This window comes from Protopterus annectens, chromosome 12.part0, assembly GCF_019279795.1.
Source record: "Protopterus annectens isolate FY-2018-M chromosome 12.part0, PAN1.0, whole genome shotgun sequence".
Taxonomy (NCBI): domain Eukaryota; kingdom Metazoa; phylum Chordata; order Ceratodontiformes; family Protopteridae; genus Protopterus; species Protopterus annectens.
In genome coordinates, this window is record NC_056746.1 from 153,637,083 (window position 1) to 153,656,133 (window position 19,051).

At 43.5% G+C, this 19,051-nt stretch overlaps 1 protein-coding gene across 1 annotated transcript in view; it reads left to right on the forward strand.

Annotated features, from left to right (window-relative positions):
• Positions 1-19,051, forward strand: part of SNX29 (sorting nexin 29) — a 3,382,132-nt gene that overhangs the window by 506,479 nt on the left and 2,856,602 nt on the right. The window contains exon 9 of the mRNA XM_044089182.1: positions 206-330. Coding sequence (XP_043945117.1) covers positions 206-330 — 125 coding nt within the window. The remainder of the gene's footprint in view (positions 1-205; positions 331-19,051) is intronic.

Consider the following 19,051-nt stretch of genomic DNA (forward strand, 5'->3'; position numbering starts at 1 on the left):
GTAGCATGTCCCATTTGTTTTGCTTTTTCTAATAGAGCAGTCTGTTTTGTATTTTGTAATAGTTTAGTTGAGATAGTTTTACTTAAGAAGCATTGGCAGTGGGGAGAGGGTAACAGCTTGAGAGTCTCTACAGTGTTTCATGAATTTCTATTTGTTAATTAGGCAGAGATAATGAAACTGCTTATATAATTCATTATTTTTTCAGGAATCCAGAAGAGAGGATGCCTAGTTTACAAATGTCCAGTTGGACCCCACTACATGTACTACATGACAATGACAGTTCTTATATTTTATTTCCTGTCAGTGGTGTGGGCTCTTATTCCCATTCTGGTGAGTATTGCTGCTTTCTGTATACAAACATGTATTATCTGATAAAACCTGAAGTACTTAATCCATGCTCAGAAGTCACACTGCACCTGTTATAATCTGTTACTGCAGAAGCTGCATTTTAGAAGTATGTTGTATGTGTATTATGACCACCTAATGAGAGAAAACTTAAGTGCAAACAAGTCCTGTAAAACCGAAGCATACTTTTTTAATCATTTTATTGTAGTTGTATAATATGCATCACAGTTTGTGTAGAAGCTCAGCTAGGGTTACCATCTTGTGAGACATTGTGCTAGACTAGAGCCTTAAATCACTGGAGTGAAATGTGCATGCTTACATTTCCAGGTTTTGAGAAAAAATTCTGCAATACTTTGGCACAGAAATTTTGCCTGCACTTAGCAAGCAAAGGATTAATGGTTCAGATTAAGTTGGGTACACAAATGATATTCCATTTTTCTTCAGTTGTAAATGCAATTGAACTCAATAATAGGACAGCTGGGGTTGATGTTGAAGGCAAGGTGTGCTGAAGGCAGATTCCTATTACTCTTCATGCCTAATGATTTTCAGCACAAGTTTGACAGAGATGTTGGTGTAATGGTCAAGGTGTTTACTTTACAGACACAAGGTGCAGGGTTTGATTCTCACATGGGGTAATTGGCTAGGCTTAAAATGGCCCACAAAGGTAGTTAGCCTAGTACTAATCTATGAACCCATGAATCATTACTACAGGAATTTATAATGTGAATGGGAAAAAAAGTAAATTGGGCATGAGCCCTCCAGCCATATTTTTTCAATAGTAAGAAGCCTTAGGGGTGTGTGGCTGCATTTTCTTGCCATGACCATTAGAGAAGCTGTACTATAAAGAGAGAACAGACTCACAACCTACCCTTTTCAGTTCATTTTGTTATTGAAGTGGAAAGGACTGCAGCATCTTCTCTCGCCTTCTGGCTTATACTGAATACATTTGAAAAGTATGCTTGTAAATGTGTTCTCATTACATCCCCAGAGAAGCTTATCAAAAAATAGTCTTTTGGACATGTGATATATACCCCCATAAAACTAAAATAAAAATTCCACCAAAATGCTTTTTTTTGGGGGGGGGGGTGTAGTATATCTAATTGTTTGTCGTGCCACATTTTTTTACAAATATTTCATATCTAAGAGGGCTGCACATTTTTAAACTTTTTTTGAAAAATAGGAAACTGCTGTTTCTTACACCTTCCAGGTTTTTTTTTTGTTCTTTTGATTATTCTGTTACTTGTAAATCTCCCAAACAGAAAACTGACATTCTGCATAAAAGTCAAAAGAATAGATCTCTTCAAGTGCCATACTGGGGACATGACTGACTGTCCTAAGCCTGCCATACAGAGTCTGATGGCTCATTCTCCAATAAATGGTGTGCAGACCAGTCCTGCTGTGTAAGAGGGAGGCCACTCCTATCTTTCTGTTCCATTACCCCCACACAGACACACTGCTTGAATGCTGGTTTCTGTAGGGACAGGCAGCTGTAGAACAGGCTGTATCAGTCACTATAAAGGTAAAGATGCCAGTTGCAGAGATGTTTTCATGACAGTTTAAAAAAAGGAAATAAATACATAAGTAAACAAATGTCTTTCCTGACCGTGAACATGAGTGTGCTAATGTCCAAGCTGGGACATAATTTTCTGCACCTTCTGATAAGTGTTCGGAAGTTCTACGCTAGGAAATTCCTGCAGAATAAGTGAAAAAATGATAAAGAAAAGGAAGATGAGATATTAGCGTATCCGAATGTAGATGGTTCCCATGTTTTAGTGATGAGGGCAACTCTTCTAATTAATCCACGCGGAGAGGATGCTTCTTTTAGACGCAGTTTAATTTTGGTGAGAGAACATTTTAAATAACCTTTCAAACCTTCGCCCTTTTTAAATTACCAGACGTAAAGCTGTTGAGGTTATCTAAGCTTTAGAACACTAGCTATTTCACTGTTAGTGGTTATTTTCAATGTGTAGTTTCTGAACTTTCCTTATAGTCTGACTACCAGTCCGCTACCTCAAAGAAACCCAGTATATTACATTATGCTGGGGTAAGGTAAGATTTTTCTACAAGCACACAGCTGTAATGGATGCTACCACACACAAAGGCTTGCAAGAAAACAGTGGCTTGAAATTATCTTCCCAGAAGATATGGCAAGCAGATCCCTAGAAAATTTGGGAAGATGTATACTTCTGATATTCTAGTCATCAAATCTATTAAGTATCAGACCCACATGTCGCAGTAGCATTATGAAATTGGGAGGCTGTAGCTCAAGAATGTCATGATGCTGATTTGAAAACAAAATAAAGCTACCTGATATTGCAGATTAAAGTGAGTAAACCATTATCAAGTGTGTAATATTACTCAGATCGTAAACTTTAACACAGCATCTGTGGATCAGCAGATAAGTTGATGCTACAGCATTATTCCGCAAGTGTGGGTGCAGAGATATCCTAGTTTTAGTATGCCTTTTTACTTCAAAATCAGTATGAAGCTAGTTGTAAACTATGTTGAGAAATATTAAAGAAAAAAAAATGTCATTTGTTCTTTCATGTTTTGGGCAGGAAACCCAATAGCTCTATGGGGCAATGCATGTGCCAATGAACAAGTTGAACATCATTACTGATGACACTATGCGTTTCACTTTTTTTGAGCAATGGGCAGTTCTAGGATTCAGGCAAAACAGTCATTGATATGGCTAGTTTTTTGGAGGGGCACGCTTTTACTTGTCAAAGAGCAGTATGTTGAAATAAATTACTGAGGTCATTGTTTCTTTTCATTTCCTTAAAAAAAGACATCAGAGATGCACACAGAAGGTGGATTTCTTTTTGTAGTTTGAGTGCTTGGGCATTGCTGCGCAAGTTGTTACTTGATCACTGCTAAATAAAACTTGTATTGCTTGCTGGAAGTAGTGTATATGTCTGAGAGCAAAAAATTGAAATGTGTTAATGAGGCCATTATGTTTTTCATTTTCTTCTCAGTGAGACATCAGGAGTATACACAGTATGCTTATCATTATCTTGGGTCAAGTGATATATGAAAGCAAATAGCAGTTGCAGAATCTCTTCTGAAGATGTACAACACCAGTTGTATTGCAATTAAAATGCCCTGATGTTCTCACAGAAGTACCCGAATATGTTGTTTATACATTAGTACTGTTACTAACATCTGTACACAGAGATCCACAGTTTCAGGCATAAGTTCCGTTGTTCTTATAGTGAAAAGTAGTTTCTGTATCAGACTCTCAGCCTGAAGAAATTATTTTAAATTAGTACCTTTTGTTGCAATGACTCAAAGTGCCTTTCCCAATACAAGTTTCATTTTCCTAATAATATTGTGGAGATTTTAATGGTGGTAAAACTAGTGGAAAGCTTGCAATGAGAGAATAAGGGCATATGTATGCTATAAAAAAATATATATATTGCATTATACAGGCAGGAGGATTTAGCATAATGATTGAAGGTTTCACTGCATAGACAGAGTACACTGTTTGATTCTGTCTTTGGGTTATTTTCTAGGTTTAAAATGTTTTTTCAGGGCAGTTAGAGTTATAAACCTATGAACAAGCAAGCTATGGTATGTGGAAACTGTAAGATGATTTATACCAGATTGCCTTAAATGACAGCAAATTACTGTTTAACAGGCCTAATGGAAAAGAGTAAGTTGGAATAGCAGCTTCATTTGCAAGCTGACAGGATACCCAGTAAGAATGAGTATTTCAGCTTAATTCACTGTTTAAGACTAAAGCTTTAAGATGAAGGTTCCACATTCAAATGAATTATTCTAAGTATTTTTAAATATATTAAAACATTAGTTTATTTTTACATAGATGATCTGATGGTGTCAACTTTCATTCAATCCTCAACTGAGTTTGGATCCGATCCTCTGATCCGTCTCTGTCGTTACACTAGCTCATGGCCTCCAAAAAAAACTCTTGAGCTACCCATAATGCACCAACCCATAACATGTCTCATATCTCTCTTGCCGCTTTTGCATCTATTTATTTAATTTATTTATTTTACATTTGTTTACTGGGAAGGTCCAACTGGACACAAGTCCTTTTTCAGTGGAGGCCCAGGGAGAAAAGCTCCACAGATAGAGAATATGTACATCACATGAGTGAGTATACTATTTTCATGACAGCAGAATTAATAGACATGATAACATAGGCAGGTTTTTACATTGATTTAAGAGCGATTACAAGTACTCACAATAGGGTTCTGCATGCACATGGTTGTTTATTATGCTCATATAATTAAGTTTCTTTGTACTTTCTCAAAACAGGTTGCTCATGAATTACAGAGATAGTCAAATTATCCCATAGCTATAGGTGCAAATCACTGAAGGATTTTTGCTTCGTTGTAGATATCTGGTTTGGGAAATAGTCATACTGGTGTGTATATTTAGGCTGTGTGATTTATAGTTTGAGACAGGGAAGCTAGTCAGAGCTAGTACAGGAGCATAGTATTGTTTTTGCATAGGTGGCACATGAGTTTATGTTTAAAGTTGGATAGGTTGTTAGTAGTTATTATATCCATGGGCAGAGTATTCCAGATTCTGGCAGTATAGTTTGAGAATAGGGAGTCCCCTGCAGTATTGTTGGACTTGGTCACATTTAGTAGGGATTTGTTACTAGAGCGAAGTTACATGATTGGAGTAAGGGTGTAGGAGATTTTTAAGGGTAGGGGGTATTTTCTGGTTGGTTAAGGATTTTTTGGGCCATTGTAAGTTGATTGTATAGTAGCAGATAGGCAAGATGTTATGTGATCCTATCTCGCCTACATTCTGACTGATGGGTTCGGAGCCGATCCCTCGGCTCCGACTCGGCACGCTTATGCCAAAGAGCGAAGTCTCTTATTGGCTGAGCTTACTATATCCCAGGATGCACCACTACCAGTCCCCCAGATCTCGTTTGCCGCTAACTAGCGAAGACGTGGTCTCGAGCTGGCTGAGCTGAGTAGTAAATTTTACTTACTTTTTTCTGTCAGAGAATTGCTTTTCCTGTCATAAAAAGCTGTTTTAACGGCTACTCTGTGCTTTGTGTAGTGATTGAAGGTTTTTTGTGGAAACTTGTTGAGTGATTGGGCGTTGTTTCTGATTTCAGGCCTCCTTTATCTGTAGGGCCTTTCCCGGTCAGTTAACCCCACTCAAACTTTTGGGATTTCAGATCCCCTTGAGTTTCTTGTTGTTCGGATTGTTAAACCGGCAGTTCTAAACTGATTTTTGTAGAGTCAGTTAAGTAAAGTTAAATTTGGATTGTGTGTTCTTACTGTCAGAAAATTACTGCATTTTTCATAATGTCTCAAAATCCTAGGCCTTCGGGCTTCAAAAAATGCACCAAATGTAATTTTAAAATGTCAATCACAGATGACCACTCTCTCTGTGTTTATTGTTTGGGTGCAAAACATTTACAGGAGTCATGCAGCGTGTGTCACGCTTTTTCCTCTAGGGTCCTCCAGGAGAGGAAAAATAAGCTTATTCTTAAAGGCTTAATCAAACCCTCCTTCGAAGAAGCTCTAGCATCCTCTCCTTCTCCAACCAAAAAGAAGAAGGCGTCGGCTCCGACCAGTCCGTCGGATCCGCCGCCCAAAGACATAGGCAGGGTTCACCTTCTGCTCCAAGGACTTGAGCCGAGGGCGGAACGGTCTGCCTCGATGCCACCAGTCTCGACTCCTCGGGCTTGAGCCGATGGCTGGGGCATCGAGGCGGGTCACCGTCGGCTCCACTGGTCTCGGAGCCGACTAAGGTTGCCCGCTCAGACACTTCCTCCTCGGCGCCGAAGTCCTCCTCGGCACCGATGGAAACTACTGTGGGTATTCCCTCGGCGCCGATAATCATCGAGTCGCCTCGGAGCCGGTCCCCTAGTCCTTTGGGGCCGTTGGAGAGGCCTTCTCGAATCCGTTCAGTATCCTCTAAGTCCTCGAGGATGTCGGATTCGGATATAGACAGGGTGCTCCAAAGACTGTTCCAGTCCCCAGTCTTTCAAAAATTTGTTTCGGCTCCGACCCAGTTGGCTTTGGAGCCGATAGCCCATGCCCATCGGAGCAGATGCTGTTGGAGCCGGTGGAGATCTTAGGGTCGGCTCCGACCCTTACTCCAACCCGGGCCTTCGGGTCCGAGTTTGGTACACAGACTTCTTCGGCTGGACCAGGGGGTGATGTTTCGGGACCTATGCTTTCGGTTCCGAGCCTCCCTCTCGGTGCTTCGGCTGCGGGATTGCCGTCTGCTATCATGGCTCCGGAGACTGGACACTCCCAGGATTCTGGGGGTCCGGCTTTCAGGGCTATGAGGAGTGCCTTGGCCAAGTCTTCGGCCATCTCTCCGGCTTTACCGGCACCTTCCCTGGGCGTGGAGACTGGGTCTTTGGCAGTTCCCCTGTCCGTAGGCAGCGGAGCCCCTGGGCCTGAGGTTACCCCCATTGGGGGTTCCCCTCCTCCTGAGGGTTCTTCGGAGTTGTCTTCGGAGGAACCCCCGAGGAAGAGATCGTGCAAGAGGAAGCACGTGGACTCCCCCGAGTCTATTACATCGGACACTGATCTTGATGATGCGGAGGGGTCCCCGAAGTCGTCCTCGGATGATGTCTCATTTGCAGACATCTTAGAGATCCTCAAACAACGAGGCGGCTGGATATCCAAACCCCCCTCTGCTGATGAGTCAGTGCTCCTCAAGGCCTTTGGGGCTCAGCCCTCCGCCTCCTGGGTGTCTCCGCCCTTTGACGAGCTTCTGGATTTAGTTTGTTGAAGGGCGTGGGAACATCCAGATACCGTGGAACCAGTCCCTTCTCGTCCTAATAAATTTTTGTCTGCCCCACCCGAGAAGGAATTCCTCACTAAAGGCGTGGCTGTAGATGCCATGGTGGTGGCATCTGCTACACAACAGGACGTGGCAGAGGCTTCAACGTCCGTCCATCCTCCTAATAAGGAGTCTAGGAGCATGGACAGGTACAGGAAGCGCACCCTGACTTCAGCGGCCTTTACTTTAAGGTCTCTGAATTATTTGGCACATTTTACCAGGCTTCAGAGGGATCTGGTCAAGGAGCTGTCAGATTCCCTCTCGGGTAACCTACCTGAGCAGCTAGCCCAGTCGATTAGCTCTCAGTTGGCTATCCTTACGTCAATTTCTAACTCGTCCATGAGGCTCATTTCCTATGCGGCCGAAGGGGCGGGTAGAGCGGCAGGCACAGGCGTGGCTCTACGGAGACAAGCCTGGCTCCGCTTGTGTCAGTTTGCGGAGGCCTTCAAGTCTTCCTTCGCCGACGCTCCCTTTGATGGGTCCTCTTTGTTTGGACCCAAGGTTAAAGACACCCTTACGCGCTGTGAGCAAGAGGGAAAAACTTTATCTGCCGTAGGTGCCCGTTATTCCACTCCCTTTCGGCCTTATCCCAAGGCCAAAGGAGGGGGGAAGATGTGGTTCCGGAAATCACGTAAGTTTTTTCCTCAACAGCAGGAAGATTCCCCTTCCAGAGGCAGAGGACGGGGAAATTTTTCTGGGAGACGCCGTCCCAGAGGCGGCAGAGGGCCCCGCAATTCTGGAGACCGCGAGTCCTTTCGTGGCTCTTCAGCCTCCCACACATCATGAGGGATTGCCCGGCTGTGCTGCTCGAGCCAGTCGGGTGTCGTTGCCAAGCACCTAAAAGCCTGGGAGTCAATCACTCAGGACAGATGGGTGCCGGATCATTGCCGGAAGTTACACCATGCCATTCAGATACTCGCCACCACCGTCCAAAAATCCCGGACCCACCACCCAGTCAAAGGGAAATTGCAGCCGCAGAAGCTTTAAAGCTGCTAGAAAAAGGAGTCATCCAACCGGTCCCCACAGACCAGATCGGATCCGGAAATTACTCCAGGTTCTTTTTAGTGCCAAAAAAAACAGGGGACCTGAGACCAATATTGGATCTCAGCAGACTGAACTAATCCGTCCACGAAATCCAAATTCGAATGGTCACGTTACAATCCATTCTCCCATTGTTGGAGAAGGATGTTTGGATGTGCTCCATAGACCTCAAGGACGCCTATTATCACATACCGATACATCAGGCGTCCAGGAGGTATCTGCGCTTCAGCCTGGGAGTCAGTCATTACCAATTTTGTGCTCTGCCCTTTGGTCTCACCACAGCCCCAGGGTGTTCACCAAGTGTTTGGCAGTAGTGACGGCTCACCTGAGAAGTCTTGGATTCCAAGTGTTTCCCTATCTGGACGACTGGCTCCTGACTGCCACCACCAGGCATCTACTAATGGACAACCTCAAAGCCACCATCTCCCTGGGTGCTACCCTGGGGATTACATTAAATTGGTCAAAGTCTGTCTTGCTGCCCTCTCAGCGCATAAGGTTCATAGGAGCAGAGATAGACTCAAAATTGATGCGCGTTTTTCTTCCTGCCGAAAGGATCCAAACTTTACAGGGCCAAGTTCAAGCTCTGATCTCAAGATCCAAAGCCCCAGCCAGGATGGTTCTACAAGTTTTAGGTTCAATGTCTGCCACAGTTCTTTTAGTTCCTCTGGCAAGATTGCACATGAGGATTCTTCAGTGGCTATTGTCAACTCAATGGTCCTTTCAGGAGCTTCCCTCAATCATCACATCATGATTACGGAAACATGCAAACGGGACCTTCGCTGGTGGCTTCAGACATCCAATCTAAATCAAGGAAGCCCTTTGTTATTCCCTCTCCAGTGGTTACCCTGACGACAGATGCCTCCCAGATAGGGTGGGGGCATTGTCTGGGCAGGTTAGTTCAGGGCTCCTGGCTTCCAGACAAGCTCTTCTCCACATCAATGTGTTGGAGATGAGGGCTGTACTTCTATCCCTACAGGCCTTACACAAGTTTCTTCCTCAGGGCATCATCGCCATCCACACAGACAACATGTCGGTGGTCTGGTATCTGAACAAACAAGGAGGGACCAGATCTTACCCCCTTTGCAGAGAGGCCATGAGGGTGTGGGAATGGGCTGTAGCTACCAACCGCTTCTTGGTAGCGACCCACATTCCAGGGAAATCAAATATATTGGCAGACAAATTGAGCAGGACAATTCTCTCTCCTCACGAGTGGTCCCTAAACGAAACAGTAGCAGCTCAGGTTTTCAGGAGATGGGGAACGCCGTGCTGCGATCTATTTGCAACACCACTAAACACGAAGTGCAAAAGGTTCTTCTCCTTGACCCCCACATCAGGGGGAAGCAGCTATGGATGCTCTAGCACAACCTTGGCCAACAGGGCTACTTTATGCCTTTCCTCCGATACCACTTCTCTCCAAAGTCATTCAAAAAGCTTCTCAATTGGGGTCCACAATGATACTGATTGCTCCATACTGGCCTCGTCAGGTATGGTTTCCCTACCTGAAGAAACATGCGGTGGACGATCCTTGGACGTTAGATCTAACTCCGGATCTGCTAATCCATCAGTCGGGACAGCAGCATCGGTCCCTAGGCTCCTTGAAGTTGACAGCCTGGCTCCTCCACTTCCGACTTTAGTCAGAAGTCACACATTAGATCCGGAAGTTATTCACATTTTATCTTCAGCCCACAAACCCACCACTAACAAATTGTACCTCAGTAAGTGGAAGAGGTTTGCTATCTGGGCTCAACTCAGGGGCTTAGACCCTATCACTGCTCCGATCCCGGAAGTTTTGAAATTTTTAACATCCCTGTTTAATCAAGGATCTTCTGTCTCTACTATTAAAGTACAACTGGCGGCTATCTCTAAATTCCACGAATCTATGGATCCTCCATTGATGAGCAGCAGATTATGCAAGACTTTTATTAAAGGTGCGGGCCTGTTAAGACCCCCAGTTTTTCATCCTGCGCCTCCGTGGGATCTTGATTTGGTGCTTCGTGCATTAACATCTTCCCCTTTCGAACCTGCTGCTACATGTGAGTTAAAATATCTGTCTTGGAAAACTGCCTTCTTGGTTGCAATTACTTCTGCAAGAAGAGTCTCAGAGCTTCAAGCCCTATCTATTAAACCACCGTACTTGATTTTCCACAAGGATAGAGTATCACTTAGGCCTAATCCATCCTTTGTCCCAAAGGTCTGTTCTAATCTCTGTCTTCAACAATCTCTAGAGCTACCAGTTTTCTTCCCAAAATTTTCCAATAATGCAGAATACACTCTCCATAAATTGGATGTTCACAGGCAATTGCGCTTCTATTTAGACAGGACTCAACAATTTCGTAAGTCAGACCAATTGTTTGTGTCCTTCTCAGACAATAAATTGGGTAAAACCATTACAAAAGCTACTATCTCCAAATGGATTAGAGATTGTATAACTCAGGCTTATTCTTCTTCGAATAAGCAACTTACAACATCTATCAAAGCTCACTCTACCAGAGCTATGGCAACTTCTATAGCTTTTCATTCCAAACTTGCTATATCGGAGATTTGTGCTGCGGCTACTTGGTCAAATCCGCACACTTTCATTTCCCACTATAAATTGGATGTGGCATCTAAAGGCGAGCATCATTTGGTTCCACGGTACTCAGGAGTGTTTTCCAGTGAGCCACCCAGGATTCAGTTGCTAGGGACGCTGTCCCATCAGTCAGAATGTAGGCGAGATAGGATCACATAACATCTTTTAGTTATGTACTCACCATAACTTCAGATGTTTGGGATCCATCTCGCCTACATTCCTAATACCCACCCTCCTTCCCCCTGCCTTGGAGATCAGAAGAGATTGAACGGTTTTGAGTTCTACTGTTTTATCTTGTTTCATCTGACGATGTTATATAATCAGTGCGTGCATGTGTGCATGTATGCGGACAAACTAGATCTGGGGGACTGGTAGTGGTGCATCCTGGGATATAGTAAGCTCAGCCAATAAGAGACTTCGCTCTTTGGCATAAGCGTGCCGAGTCGGAGCCGAGGGATCGGCTCTGAACCCATCAGTCAGAATGTAGGCGAGATGGATCCCAAACATCTGAAATTATGGTGAGTACATAACTAAAAGTTCAAGCTAACTGATTTGCCTGAGTACTATGCAGTGAAATGACATGTATGGAGAATCAGTGTCATACCTGGCGATTTTATTATAACATGATTCAAGTTTTGATAATTCAGATTTCCTTAAGTTAGAACAGGGGGAAGCGTAGAGATGAGGTGAGAGGAGATGTGTTTGTGCTCTGTGGTTGTAGTAAGATATTGTTTGTTTCTATACAGTAAGCCAAGTTTTTTGTTTACTTTCTTTACGTTTTGGGCATTATGGATATCAAATCTCATTTTGTCAATTTCTACTCCTAGGAGTTTGGTATGGGTTTACCAGTTCAATTATGGTATCAGTTGTTGATAAAAATGCTGAACGGGGTAGGGGAAAGAGTGGTTCTTTTAGCCTGGAAAAGCATGAGCTTTGTTTTGTTAGGGTTTAGAATTAGTTGTGCACTGTTTAGCCATCTTTCAGCTATGGAAAGAGAGGTCTAAGTTACGAGCTGTAATTGTAAGAAATGAGCAGCACGGATTAGGATGGCATCATTTGCATACTGCGCAAGCGTAGCATACATGGTAGAAGTATGGACATTATTAGTAAGTAGTGAGAAAAGTAGGAGGCCAAGAATAGAGCCTTGAAGGACTCCTAGGGTGACTGGTAGTAGAGGGGAGAGGATTTGCTGCCAATTGACTTCTTGTTGGCGACCGGTTAGGTAGTCTTTGAACCAGGCTAGTGTAGACTGGCTCAGTTTCAGTCCAGTGAGTACTGAAATAAGTTTAGAAAGTGAGACCATGTTAAAGCCTTTGACAGGTCAAGAAAGATGGTAGAAACAAAGTTGCCTATGTTTTTGTGGTGATAATTGTGTTTGTGAGTGATGTTAGGGTAGATGTGGTACTGTGGTGTGGATGAAATCCGCACTGGGTATTGGATAGAATTTTTTTTGTGTCTATGTAGTCCATGAGTTGTATGTGTATACATTTCTGTAGGATGTTGGCTAAGAGTGATTAAGATAGAAATTGGTCTTTAGTTTGGTAGTTCAGTTGAATTGCCACCCCTATGTAAGGGAATTATGAGATTTTCCAGATCTCTGGGACTTAAGTGTTCAGGTATGGATCCATTATTGAGAATAGATGCAGGGTAGGCAATTGCTTCTGCAGCAATACTCATGTAGTCTGCTGGCAAGTTGTCTGCAGCAAGGGTGGTGGGCTTTAGATTTTTAAGTAGTTTTTTGATTGTGCCAATTGAGACATGTTATAAGGAGAAGAGGTTGGTATGATTGTGGTATAGGGTTATAGGGGGTGGGTGGACTTGTTGGCCAGTGCTAATATGGTTTCAGTGAAGTATTTATTGCATTGAGAGGCTATGCACTTTGAGTTGTTAATGGTAATTTGGGGGGTGTACTGAGTTTACCTAGAGACAGTATGTTGTTTACTGTTCCCCAAAATTTTTGTGGATTCTTTTGGTGTTTCATTTGAATGTTATGGTAGTAGTTTTTCTTGTCCTGTTTGTCTAGTCTCTCTACTTTATTTCTAAGTTTATGGTATTGCTGTTTTTTAGGTTAAGCTCTAGTTTTGTACCACAGTTTCTGTGCTTTGTCTCTACTTTTTAGTATGGACCTGGTTTCCTTGCTAAGCCAGGGGGCAAAATTAGACATGGATCTAGAAGTAGGTCGCCTTCAACTCTCGAGTCATAGAGTGGGAGATGAGTCTTTTTCTGTATATTTTTCCTTTTCAAACAGTTTATTTGTTAAATTTGTATTTTTTCTGCATCTCTATGCTTTTAAGCTCCTTTTGTACATGTGTTGCATGGACCCAAATCATTTAAAGATAGATTGCAGCATTTGCAGCAAATTTAATCCTCATACTCTTGTGGACAGGAGAAATAAATTAAAGGGTTTGCTGCCCACCTCTTTTTCTGAAGCTATCACTGGTGCTCAATCCCCCAAACAGGATCTTAAAGACCCATTGAAGAGGTCTAAGCATTTGGAGTCTTCTTCCTCTTCATAGAATCCTCCTAAGAAAATAAAGAAATCCAGTCTGAAACTTGTTACGATCCGACCTCTTTCGGATCCGACAAAATCTTCATTGGATCCTGCTATCCTGGATCCATAGCCTTTACCAGGACCACATACTCTTCCCCAGTTTGGATTCAGTACCGTCCAGACAGCCTTCACATTTTGGAAAGGCACTGTAAGTCTCCATCCCTGCCATCTTCTCATTCCTACTGAGAAATTGCAGTGGATTTCACTACATGCAGACTCCGCCAGACAGGGTTCAATTGTTTGACTGAGATGAATATAAAACACGTACACTTAAGTGCTTTCATTTCCATATCATAGGAAGTTACTAGGCTACTGGCCCTGAGGCCCTTACAAACCTAGCCAAGAATTAGCCCATTTTCTGACAAGTCAGCACCCAATGCCCCTGTCCAGCAGGGACACAGGTGGAATCCCAGAGGTGTATTTTCTGTTCCCCATCCAGTTATCCAGGTTGTGCTTAAAAAGGGTCAATGAGGTACTCTGCTTGACGTGGAGAGGGAGTCTATTCCACAGAAGGGGGAGTCTCTGGGACACAAATCTATCATGCCAGCAAGTTCTATTGATGTCACAGACCAGGTTGAGGTTGCACATGCAGATTACTGGAGTGGAGCTTGACTTGTTGATATGAAGGAGTCCCATCAAGGTGGGGTCTGAGATCGCTTTGTATACCAGACAGAGGTCAGCTCTGAGTAGTCTGTATGAGACTGAGTAGAGGGACAGAGCTTTTAGCCTGTCTGTGTAGGGCAGATGTTTTAGGCCCTGGATTTTCCTGATGAGGAATCTGTAGTCCCTCCAGCTGCTGTATGTGCTTTATGTGAGGTACATTGCCAAAAGGGGCATAATACTCAGTAATGGGTCCTATAAGGGAAGAATACAGGGATGTTATGACCTCCTTGTCCCTGCATGAGATACCCTTCTTAATAATGTGGGCCATGTAGAAAGCTTTCTGTACAACGAAAGCAGTATGGTGGTCAAAAGTCAGTTTGCTATCAACCTGGGTGCCCAAGTCCCTCATGACTGATTGATTGTATGCTTAGGACCTTGTTATTAATGTGATATTTTGTGGGAGCATCACTCTCCCCAAAGGGGATGATGATGCATTTTTTGACAGTCAGTTTAAAGCCATGTTTCTGATACCAGTCGTTTGTTTGGATGAGACCCTTTAGGAGGATGTCCACATCACTAAGGATGACAGTGCCCAGCTTGCAGTCATCTGCAAACTTGGTCAGCCATAGCCCACTGGTTTTGGCTTGCACCTCAGAAAAGTATATCCCAAACAACAGAGGCCCCAACACCAATCCCTGGGATACATTGCTTGTTATGGGTCCATTGCTTGAGGTGGCTTTCCCAATTTTGACTAGGTGGTTTCTATCAGTGAGCCAGTTTGCTACCCATCTTGTAACATATGGACTGATGCCTAGTTGAGAGACTTTATCTATTATACCAGAGTGGGGAGTAGTATTGAAGGCTTTGACCAGGTCAAGGTAGGCGTTGTGCACCATCTTCCCCTTGTCCATGGCTTTGGTGACTGTCTCAAAGAAGACCAAATTTAACAGGCATGACCTCCTCCTGACGAAACCAAACTGTGTGGGATCGAGTATTTGGAGGTTGCCAGTGTCCTTGTTAATGAGGTCCATGATAATCCATTCTATGGCCTTGCAGATCAGGCTATTTAGGCAGATGGGTAGATAATTACCTGGATCGGTGTGCTTTGAGCAAAGGGATGACAGTGGCTGTCCTCCACTTTGCTGGGACAAAGCTGCTACTCAGGCTTTGGTTGAACATGGTGCCTAATGGTGCTGCATGTTCTTGCCTGAGTTCATGTAGGATACAGCCAGGGATGTTATTGGGTCCCATGGAGGCTGTATTTTTTGTTTCTGAGGGGGCAGTGATGATTTTCTCCCTAGCGGTAAGGGAAGGGGGGCATGTGTTGGTAATGTCCTGATTTACTGATGGGGGGACAGAGGGGTGAAGTTTTCACTGAACCTGTCTACCAGCCAGTTGGCTATATCTACAGCATTTGTGTATGTGGTATCCTTGACCACCAGTTCTGAGCAGATCTGAGTGCTTCCTTTAAGATTGTGGGCGTATGTGAAGAAGGCTTTGATTGTCTTTAGTAGATGTGGCCAGTTTAGACTCAAAGTTTGCTTTGGAGGATTTCAGTAGTGCTCTTATTTGCTTGTTCAGGCTAAGGAGACATTGCTTCCAATTAGGCACCTGCTTCTTCATGTTCCTGGATAGCAATTTATTCCTTTTATTATTTGTTGCAGATCTCCAGCAGACAGGTTTACTCTTCTTTGAAGTGGATGATTTTCTCTTGTGTGGTATTCCTGATTCCATGCAGCTATATAAATGCTCGTATAGTACTTTGGTATAGGTTTGGATATTTGTGGCAGTTCCTGTGGAAAGGGTGGGGGCTGTGAAGCTGTTTATACCTTCCCTCAGAAGGTTGTAATCAGCTTTGGAGAAGTTTTTATGTTTGACTGTAGCAAGGGGGTGGCGGTCGGGGGAGATGGTGACTTCGAAAGTGACCGCTTTGTGGAAGGATCTTACCAGGGAGGATGACAATGTAGGGATGCCGCAATGGTTACTCATGTTGGTTAATACCAAGTCCAAGATATTATCACCTCTTGTGAGGGTGTTGACCAACTGGTCCAAGACATTTCCATTGACAAAATCAATGAATCCCTGGGCATTTTGTTTTGGCATAAGTAGCTCTTCCAGTCTATGGTTGGATAGTTAGTCACCCAGCATCAGGGTAAAGGGTTGAATCTTGATAGATTCGAAGAGGCCCAAGTAGGTGGAGTGGGTATTTTGAGTCCAAGTTGGGGGTCTGTAGCTAGCTATGATTTGAATAGGGGTCTTGTGAATGGTTATCTGCACTTGGAGTGTTACCTGTGTGTTGTACTGTTTGACCAGCCTGGAGGTGTGCATGTCTTTAATATATATTGAAACTCCACCTCCTTTTGCTTTGCTGCCGACGGTTTGGGGTCTAAATGTATGACTGTATGGCTGAGGTGCTCTCCACAGCTTTGAACCAGGTTTCTGTGCACAAATGCAAGCATCTTCCAGGGTTAAGAATGCTTGCAATGAGTGCAGTTTCATGTTTAGACTCCAAGTGTTTAGCAGCATGACCTTTAATTTGCATTTTGATGAACTTTTCATGTTGATAGCTTTGACCTCATGGCATTGCCTAAAAAAGGCACTATGGGGGAGGCATGAGCCTTTGCCTTAAGCTCAAGAGATACAGATGCAGGCCATCTCTAGCAAAGCATCATGGTCTGTTGATCACGTCTTCCCAGGCTGTCAGGTACTGGATCCCCTTGGAATGACACCAGAAACTAAGCCATTTATTAAAAGTCAATCATTTTCTGTTTGTAATGAGGTATTATTCTGGGTAACAGTAGAATGCTGTTTAAGGCTAGGGACATACCTGCCTGGGATACATATTCAGCAAGCTCAATCATGCCTCTCTTCATATAGTCCAGATAGGTATGTCTCAAGTCATTCACACCATCATGGACTATGACAGTCATAACAGTACCTGTTGTTGAGAGACTTGAGTGCATGTGTGATATGGCAGATTGTGGTACCTGACAAACAACTAACTGTGACTTTCTCCTTATCCAGCCTGGTGAGGGGCACATCTGTGTGTCTCACAGTGGAGTCTCCCATGACTAATACGTTGGGTTTATGTTTAGGTCTTAGTGGCTGTGAGACACAGGTGTGTGGACTATGTGTGGTGTGGTGGGCTGTGGAGTTCACATGTGTTTTTGTCTCAGAAGTCTCTTTTGTTTGGGTATGTTTTTGTTGAGAACCTTTGCATATGCGGGTGTGCGGTACATAGGTGTGGGTGTTTGAGGTGTGGTGTTGGTGCTGACATCCTTCTCAGTGCCAGATATGCTGGCTTGTGAGGGAGAGAGCATAGACTCTAGGTTCTTAATGTAAGTACATCTCTCTCAAATTGTGTTTCTAGGTGGTAGTAGTATAGGGTTGTCCGTGTACATGAGGCAGTTGCTACACTGTCACAGGATGCCCATATCAACCAGAGTGGGAGGAGAAACTGTAGGAAATTTTCCATTCATATTTGTCAAAGTCTGAGGGAGAGAGGCCAGATAGAGCTAAGAGTGTGAAGGGTGGAAGTTATAAGATGAGCACTACTAGGTGCAAGCACAAGTGCTACTAAGGGAAAATTTGTAGCGGGAGTACCTTGCAATGGGTTAAAATCAGTGTAGCTATGGTGCACGACATGCAAACAAGTTCAAACCAGCTCAAACGTGGGGTTTAAATATCACAGAAAATAGAGTCTAGTCAGACAGAAATCTAGCCAATCCTCCTAGCCCTTGCTCTCTTTACCAATCAGCTTGTGCCAGACACAGATGAACATACAAACATTTCCTGGTTCCTTTATTTAAATCTAAAACAATTTTTATACATAATTCGTATATAATTTTAACATCTTATATTTTAATACAAATTGACGTTGTTCAACTTGGTTTTATGTTATAGTATTTGTTTTATATCTTAGTGCTTGTTGCTTCATCATTTAACCTGTAAGTTACCTTTAAAAATGAGCTGGCTTTGGAATTCATGCTTGTGGCTTGACTAGCAAGTGACTGTTTTCAGTAACTCTGATTGGTTTAGGTTTAACTAAAAGAACCAGGAAATGTTTGTATGTTTATCTGATGAAGTTTCCAATAAATGAAAATGCTTATGCGTGCATGTTTTATATTCGTCTTATTCAATATGCAATTAAACCTTGTCTGGAGGAGTTTGCATGTAGTCATATCCGCAGCAATTTCTGAGTTGGTTTGTGCATCTTCTCATTCATATAGGAGTCTTATTGAAGTGGATGTGGAGAGAATGCTGAGGAAATTCCTCATAGTGCAAATTTAGATGGGAGTTTTTACAGCTCCTATCCCCTTAGGTCAGGAAACACTATCTTCCACTACTCCACCTGTTACTGCTCCTTCTTAAATCCAGCCTATTGTTTTAGAGTCCTTGGATATGAGCATTCTGGGTCTGTCTGGTTCAGATCCAAAGAAAGTCTTTTCTTCGGATCTACATACTGTTTGGAGTGTACCTGTTCTAACATGTTCAGAGCTGTATGACTCTCAGAGCCGAAGCATCCTTGTCGGATCTGGGAGGCTGGAGTTGACTGAGTTTTTCTGAGCCTTTTCCTCTCCAAGCTTCAGCACTGGACAGCTCTGCCCCAGTTTCCACCTCTAGTAGGTTGCTCTGAGTGGAGGGAGGTGATTGGCCAGAAACTTACTTTCTCAGCTCCATTATCTTCCTTCTCTCAGGAGTGATCTGTCTTTGAGGTTGTGAAGAGAGTGTTCTCTGCTCTGGCAGGACAGATGGGTCCTACCCCTTGGATCTACCCTCTATTTCTCAAATGACTTTGCAGTGTGAGCATCTACATTCTACCTCACACGGACAGATGGCTCAAAGCTTCCAGACCACCCAGCAGGATATCCTAATCTCTTCTGATACTTCAGCGTATCACCCCACTGAGGAAGGCCGTAGAAAGAGGAAGTACAAAAGGAGGCACTTGGACTCTTGTCAAGGGTCAGTCACCGAGGAGAATGACTTTGATGAAGGAGAGGGGTCCCCAAAATCAACACCTGAAGGCATCTCATTTGGAGACTTTCTTGAAAACCTTAAGCAGAAGAGTGGTTGGTCTTCCCAATACACTTCTATGGAGGAATCAACATTTCTGGAAGCCTTTGAATCTGGCCTCTCTACCTCCTGGGTTACTGTGC